This window comes from Engraulis encrasicolus, chromosome 13 (genome assembly GCF_034702125.1).
Source record: "Engraulis encrasicolus isolate BLACKSEA-1 chromosome 13, IST_EnEncr_1.0, whole genome shotgun sequence".
In the NCBI taxonomy this organism is placed as follows: Eukaryota; Metazoa; Chordata; class Actinopteri; order Clupeiformes; family Engraulidae; genus Engraulis; species Engraulis encrasicolus.
The window spans coordinates 42032535-42040659 of NC_085869.1; the positions used below are offsets into that span (position 1 = coordinate 42032535).

The window sequence follows — 8125 nt, forward strand, 5'->3', positions numbered from 1 at the left end:
TGGACCTAAAACAAATCGGCCATCTTGAATTCAGCCATCTTGAAAGTGTAAAAGTGTTGACCTCCAAACTCAAATCAATTCATGAACCTACCCTAGAGCATTCACACACCAAATCTGGGACAAATCCATCCACCCGGTCAGAAGTTATGGGCCAAACAAAAATTCGGCCATCTTGAATTCAGCCATCTTGAAAGTGTTGACCTCCAAACTCGAATCAGTTCATGACCCTACCCTAGAGCATTCACACACCATGAAGGACCCAATGCGGCGGACGCGGCGGCCGACGGCGGATGTGGATGCAGTGGCGGTGCACGCGAAACCATTACATCCCCTACGCCCTGAGTTTTGGGGATATAACTAATTGCTGAAAAGTATTTTCCTTGCTACATTCTATAAAAAATGGAAGAAAAGAAGCCTTGGACTTCTTCAGCTGTCCTCTTCTGACTCTCATGCACAGTCTGGCTGGGTTGGTTCATTGTTTACTATTACGTTATTGGCAACTTATAACGCTATTGGTTTTATTACGTTTCAAATGGGCCCAAATTATTACGTTAATGGCAGTTATTACGTTATGGGCATCGTTATTACATTATCAAAGCTTTTTTTTGTGTAAGGCCCATAACGTAATAACCTGCCCATAACGTAATAACTTATTACGTTATGGGTAGGGAAGTGTTATTACGTTATGGGCAAGTTATTACGTTATGGGTTGTATTACGTTTCAAATGGGCCCAAATTATTACGTTATGGGCAGTTATTACGTTATGGGCAGTTATTACGTTTTGGGTTCTTACAAGGACTCAGAAATAATGAAAGGCAAACAGTGAGAGAACAAGGAAGGTGAGAATATGCTGAAGTTCAAGGCTCTGTAAAGCCAAAGATTGATGTGAAACTAGAACGTCACGTCACGTCAAAGAGGAAGAGGTGGCATGTCGATAGAAACTGGTCTTAAACCACAGACGTCAATGAGACCGTGAGAGAGATTGTGTTTGAGGATCGCGAGTGTGAGAGAGCAAGCATGCGGCCTGCATAGTCCCAGGGTCCCCTGTGCACGTGTGCTCAGGGCTGGACTGGTCATCTGGCATAGTGGGCATTGCGCGGTGGGCCCCGCAAACTCGTGGGCCCCTATTTTCATAAATATAATGGAGTTTTTTTGACATTTCTGAAAATAGGGGCCCACGGGGCCCACTGGTGAGTCAGTTCTGCGCCGCTAATCATGAGGGCCCCTTTAAGCCAAAAGTGCCCGGGTCCTATTTCTCCCCCAGTCCAGCCCTGCGTGTGTTCATATGAGACCATCACTCCGCGTGTATTATATGTGTACAGTGTGCACTGCATTTGTGAGTGGGTGTCCAACACACGACCACAGACCAAATGACATGCTACTGTTTCTTCTTTCGACCTTTCGCCCTGGGGGTAGGTGGGGGAGAAGAGCAGCTAGTGCGCGTCTTATTTTTGCTAAGCTGAACTTCATCTGAAGACAATAAGAAATAAAGAAGGACAGACAGACAGACAGGCATCATCTGTTCTCCCCCGTCCACCCCTCTGGTGATGGGAGTTCTGCTGTGGGCTACCATGGCCAATAGGCCTCCGCTGCTGTGGCTCCTGCTCGTCATGTGCCAGTTCACTGGAGCGGCTGTGCAGGGTGAGTCATCTCAAGTTATTTACATTTTATTTATTTACTTAGTTGACTTCCTTAGCTTTTTTCATTATCAAGTGTTATACGGTGCTTCAAGACATAGAAAGATTCTGATAAGATAATGTGCCTGCTATGGAAAGTTACTTGTAGAACAATCTCAAATGAACTTTGTTATTGAAGCATTTTTTGTGCTTCTCTCCATTTTAAAAACTGCTACTATTGTTTTAATTCAACCACAGGCCTACAAGCCATGCAAGATGTTGACATGTAGTGTAATGTAACTGAATTTGCCAGTGTGTGTGTATGTGTGTGCATTTGTTTGTTTGTGTGTATATGTGTGTGTTTCTATTTCTCTCTCTCTCTCTCTCTCTCTCTCTCTCTCTCTCTCTCTCTCTCTCTCTCTCTCTCTCTCTCTCTCTCTCTCTCTCTCTCTCTCTCTCTCTCAATACATACATTTGGTATACAGATTGTAACAAACATGATACATATTTTTACGCTTCTCTAGTGTAGACTGGAGCATCTGTAAAGTTCAGAGTCTGGTCAGAAGACTGTTCTGCAGACATGTAGCAGCCTATTATTAGTGGTGTGGTGTCTTGTAGATACAAATAGATGTAGATGCAGGCAGTGGTGTAGTCTACGTAGAACGCAGCTATACATACAGAGTATACTCACTTCTAAATTTTAGGGACTTCAGTATACCCACTTAAATTTGATTCATCCATTGTTTAGAGCAGTGCTTCTCAAAGTGGGGCGTAAGCCCCCCTAGGGGGGCGCGGCGGCATCACAGGGGGGGCGTGTGACATCTGATTTGGGTTTTTTCCCCCAAGGAAATGATTTCCTGTCTTGCCAATAAGTCAATAATTTTAAAGCCCTCACCAACATTATATTATTAATTGTCATGAATTTGAATAGGATAGGAAATGAACACACATCTGCATTCGACTGCAGTCCCTCTTTGTTTAATCTCACCAGTCACCTTTCCTTTGATTCTGCGCAGCGAACACAAAATCAGTCTACGCCAGTACTGCTGTTGCTTGGGGGGGCTCGGAAGCATTCAGACCCTCTGAAGGGGGGAATGATGGAAAAAGTTTGAGAAACACTGGTATAGAGTAACATCAGCATTAACAAAAATTATTTAGAGTAACCCATCAGCATTCTTTTTCACAATTCTGTTTTTCACAAAACTGTTTTTAACTTAGTGGCCGCTTTGCCCATGCCATTCTGCATGTGTGGAACACTTCACTGTTTACTAGACAAAAAAGACTTGACATTACAACTATGGCAGTATTAAACACAGTATTTACTCATAACTTGGTCATTGATTGCAGTGCAAGGCGGTAGGACAGATTGCTTATCCTATTTACACATTTGTGCTTATCTCCTGGTTGTGTGTAGATGAGAGCATGTGTGACGCTCAGATCCTGGTTAGAAGGAACACTGTTATGCAGGCCTCTCCAACGAAGCCCCTGATGCTGAATTGCCCCGTCAAGTATAGTGGCTGCATCACACCACCAACTGTAACCTGGTGTAAGCTACTCACCGATGGGTCGTGTGTCAACATCAACATGTCCGACAGCATGGGTATCGGTCGGGAGAAAGTTGTGGAGGGGAAAATTACTATCCATCTGATATTCCTTCACGTGACCAAAGACGACGACGGCTTGTATCGCTGTGAGATTTCTGGGTCTGAGGAGATCGTTAGCCACGCCATTAACGTTTCCGTGACAGGTGAGGGAAAAATAAATCAGCATTTTTCATGTGCTACATGAACACTTGAACACTTTTGAAATATTTTTTTTCATAGCCTTCAAATTATGTTAATTGGTTTATGAACCAACTTGTGGTGGGGTGGAATACACTGCTTGATATCAACTCTTTACTTTTTTCAAAAAAGCTTTTAAGACATTTGGTCATATTTCACATCAAGCAAAGAAAAAAGTGATTTGGTGATCGGCAACGTTACCCCATTTGTAAAATACAATCTATTTATTTTTAACCTTTACTTTTTTCTGTAATCTTTGTAGGCATGGCAGTGCAACCTACAGGTAAGCATGAAGCACATATGCATGCATACACACACACACACACACACACACACACACACACACACACACACACACACACACACACACACGTGCAAATGGGAGAAAAGGAAGCAAGGAAAAACAAAGATAGAAGCAGCAACAAGCAGGATAGAGGAGAGAGAGAGAGAGAGAGAGAGAGAGTGAGAGAGAGAGAGAGAGAGAGAGAGAGAGAGAGAGGAGAGAGAGAGAGAGAGAGAGAGAGAGAGAGAGAGAGAGAGAGAGTGAGAGAGAGATTGCCTGGGTGTCTTCCTCAAGCTAAATGGCCCTGATGAGGTTTTGTGTCATCTTTCCTCCGTTTGCTACTTGCGATGAATACAATGCACATACGTTATCTTTTACTCCATCTCATGGCCAGACACACCGCACGTAGGTCAACGTCTTTGGTGCGGTCTCGTCACATGAGTTTTACTCTCACTCTCACCATACAACACAAAGGTCAACACGCAACACGCTAGAAGGATGATGATACAGTATGTTGTGCGTGTATCGACATGGGCTACCCCTTCGCTGCAGGATGTAGTATGTAGAGCGCTGTATGCCAGGAACGCTGTAATTTCTTTTGAATAAAATTGTCTGTAATAATAGTAATAGTCTTTCAAGACACCATTTATCACAAAAAATAAAGGTCAAAATAAGAGCAATGGCGGTGATGTGTCACATTACACTGATGCATCTTAACATGAATGGGCAACCTGCCCATGGGGGCCCAGGTTCGAGTCCTGCCTGGGTCATTTCCAAGTCCCATCTCTCTCTCCCTCCCATTCTGCTTATTTCCTGTCTTCACTGTAATATTTCAAAGAAAAGCAAGAAATCACCAAATATACGTTTAAATAAAGAATTCAATGCATAATATACATAAAACATATATTAAAAAATACAAAAGAGGTGTAAGCTACACTGACTGCAATGACCTACCGTACTTCATTACGATGATAACCATCCTATTCTCTCCCCCAACTCTGACTGCCAGAGAGGCCCTCAGCGGGGGATGGCAGCACTGGGCTCCATCAGAACTGGCTGCTGTACCTGGTGGTCAGTGCTGTGTGTCTACTGGTCATCCTCACGGTCATCCTCATCTGCGTCTGCACTCTCAGAGCAGGTACAGTAGGCATGCACAGACACACGCACACACACACGCACGCACGCACACACACACACACACACACACACACACACACACACACACACACACACACACACACACATACACAGACACACAAACACACACACACACACACATGCACACACGCACACACTCAGACTGATAGATGTGGTTGTGATTTTGTGTGTGTGTGTGTGTGTGTGTGTGTGTGTGTGTGTGTGTGTGTGTGTGTATCTGTGTATGTGTATGTGTACGTGTGTGTGTTCAACAGGATATGACCTTAAAGGACGCTGCCTCTGCATTGATTCCCTGAGATGCCATTCCTCCTCTAGTTACATCGTATAGCTGAGGCCCTCTCATCCCTGCAGTAGGGTATGGAATCCATCCATAGGGGAGGATAAAGATGATGGGCAAACTGAACTGAATGTATATAGAATTAAACCTACTACTAAACCTTCACGTCCATTAATCCGTCAAGACACGGCTTTATAAACTTGCTGCCAAGTCACAGTGCATTACTAAAGGCCCTGTGTTATGTCATGGTAGTGTTGTACTATGGTAGTGAACTTTTCAATGTCTATTACAGTGTGCCACTGGAAGTATGGCGTACATTAAGGGGCTACAACCAATTGGTTGAGTTCCAAGTGACCGTATCAATGTCACTGCAGTAAAGGCAACAAAAAACACGAAATTAGGAAGATGATTCTGATGTTTATAGTGTTTGTTTTTAAGATCGCTTCTCATATCTTATCCTATTGTTAGTTTATTATAATATTAAACTACTGTTGTATGCTAATAATGCTGTTGTTTTATGAATCCAACCTTATCCTGTAATCATGTTTACTAGCCTACATGAATAGTTGCATTTAGTCAGAGCACTGTGTAAGAAAATGTATTGCACGTTGACTGTTCTTGAAAGTAAATAAATCAGTTTGATATACTACTAGTGAAGAATGCACGAATGGTCACTAGATGGCAATAGTAAGCAACACATGTAGCGTCAGCAGAATGTGTGTCAGTGTGAGTCTCTGTGTGAGTATGTGTGTGTGTGTGTGTGAGTGTGTGTGTGTGTGTGTGTGTGAGTGTGTGTGTGTGTGTGTGTGTGTGTGTGTGTGTGTGTGTGTGTGTGTGTGTGTGTGTGTGTGTGTGTGTGTGTGTGTGTGTGTGTGTGTGTGTGTGTGTGTGTGTGTGTGTGTCTGTCTGTCTGTGTGTGTGTGTGTGTGTGTCTGTGTGTCTGTGTGGAAAGCTGACTGGGAGAGACAATGGGGTCACGTCAGATGTATCGGGCCCAGAGAAAAAGGGGTCCCAAAATGGGGTCCTTCTCAGTATGTACATAATAGGGAGCTCTCTGAGATGACTTTGCCCTTGGCCCAACCAAAGCTCTCAGCTGCCGTGTGTGTGTGTGTGTGTGTGTGTGTGTGTGTGTGTGTGTGTGTGTGTGTGTGTGTGTGTGTGTGTGTGCGCGTGTGTGTGTGTGTGTGTCTACTGCACTGTGTCTACTGGAGCACACCAATTCGGTGGGGCCTTTGCTCCTTAAGGTGCCCAAATCCTGGACCCCACATGTTTTAACCCGTTTTGCTGGGGTAGTTTTGTTGTTAGTGCAAGTAAAAGTCTAAAAACATTTCCTCACTGACAAGTTAAGGTTAGGGATTGTTTTGATTTGTGCACAGTGCAGCAATCTTTAGCTTTTGTTAGCCTTAATATGAATGGAAGTCAATGGGAGGGGAGATTAAGATTAAGGTGTGTGTGTGTGTGCGTGTGCGTGCGTGTGCGTGCGTGTGCGTGCTTGTTGTTGTGTTGCGCTGTATGTCACATGCCGTGCTATGACGTCCTATTTGGCAGGTTATGTATTTGTGCTTCAGTGCAGCAAATCTCAAATACTGTACATTCAAACGTATCTAAAATGGAAACAGAAACAAAATAAGTAACAAATAAAAAAGTTCATGTTTGTATGACACATAGTACATAGCAAATGAGATTATCCTACAACAGGGTGTAAAGAGAAGACACAAGAAGACATTACAGAGGAAGCCATGACCAAACCAACACACATGGAAACTAGGCCATACCACAGATAGGCCTACAGTGTGTGTGTGCGTGTGTGCGTGTGTGCGTGTGTGCGTGTGTGCGTGTGTGCGTGTGTGTGTGTGTGTGTGTGTGTGTGTGTGTGTGTGTGTGTGTGTGTGTGTGTGTGTGTGTGTTTGTGTGTGTGTGTGTGTGTGTGTGTGTGTGTGTGTGCGTGCGTGCGTGGGTGGGTGGGTTAGAGGGAGAGAAAGAGGGGGTAGAGAAAAGGTGTGTGGGGAGACGGTTTGATTCTCTGTAAGTTGAAAGCTACAACTTTGTGTTGCCTTGGCCATGTGCAAACTGCGTGCTATCATTTACTACATCTCTGAACATCCGGCACGCCACACTGTCCCCTGTTGTTTTAACCCTTTCATTTCCCCTTTAAGTTTAGTTACAGAGCTTTTAATATGATATCAGAATACAGTAATACCATTCCACAGTTATTATTTTAGTTACTGGTGTAGATACAACATCAATTAGGTGCCATGTTGTAAAGTCAGTTCACTGTATTTTTACAGTCCATTCAACACAGTTGACTCCAAAATGCTACCCAAAAAAACACAGAAAGTTTTAAATATATTTACGCATGAAATGGAGATAAGCAAAACTAAAAAAGGTTAACAGTTACAAAATAGACAAAACATACGTATAAAATACATTTTATTTTTTATTTTTATATTTAATATTGTAATAAAGGTAAAAGAATATATCGTATTTAAAAAGAGTCAAATACAAAATAAAAGATTTAGTTGACGTAAGATGTGTGAAAGGAAAGGAAAAATATATTTGTCTTATTATAAGATTTACAGTCAACAGTCAATGAAGGAATAAGCAAAATAAGATGTGAGAAGGTCAGAGATGTGGGGCAGAACAGTGCAAGACTTCAAAAGCTTTACAGTGGGCAATGGGCAACCTGGATTAGAAGCTACAATCCAGTGGCACAGACTTCAAATGACCTGCTTTAACCTGTCCAGATGCCGTAATTGGAACGGTACAATGAAGTAGATCATTCGGAATATGTGGCACTGGACTGCAGCTTCTGAATGCAGGTTGCCCATCACCTATAGGATGGAAGTTATGTGATGATGTTTCTTTGCGCCTTTGTGTGTGTGTTTGTGTGTGTGTGTGTGTGTGTGTGTGTGTGTGTGTGTGTGTGTGTGTGTGTGTGTGTGTGTGTGTGTGTGCGCGCGTGCGTGCGTGCGTGCGTGCGTGCGTGCGTGCGTGCGTGCGTGCGTATGT

General features: G+C 43.3%; 1 protein-coding gene across 1 annotated transcript; it reads left to right on the top strand.

The window, feature by feature from the left end:
• The first annotated feature begins 1572 nt into the window (after nt 1-1572).
• On the top strand, nt 1573-5167 carry LOC134461439 (B- and T-lymphocyte attenuator). Its single transcript, XM_063214369.1, has 5 exons — nt 1573-1642; nt 3032-3364; nt 3661-3681; nt 4691-4819; nt 5094-5167. The coding sequence occupies exons 1-5, from the start codon at nt 1573-1575 to the stop codon at nt 5165-5167; spliced, it is 627 nt and encodes a 208-aa protein (XP_063070439.1).
• Nucleotides 5168-8125: the final 2958 nt, after the last annotated feature.

Bases quoted from the DNA above. Each gene is read 5' to 3' on its own strand.
- LOC134461439 (XM_063214369.1), top strand. From the start codon at position 1,573: ATGGCCAATAGGCCTCCGCTGCTGTGGCTCCTGCTCGTCATGTGCCAG. The intron at 1,643-3,031 runs GTGAGTCATCTC...GGTTGTGTGTAG, and splicing joins CACTGGAGCGGCTGTGCAGG to ATGAGAGCATGTGTGACGCT. The intron at 4,820-5,093 runs GTACAGTAGGCA...TGTGTTCAACAG, and splicing joins CGTCTGCACTCTCAGAGCAG to GATATGACCTTAAAGGACGC.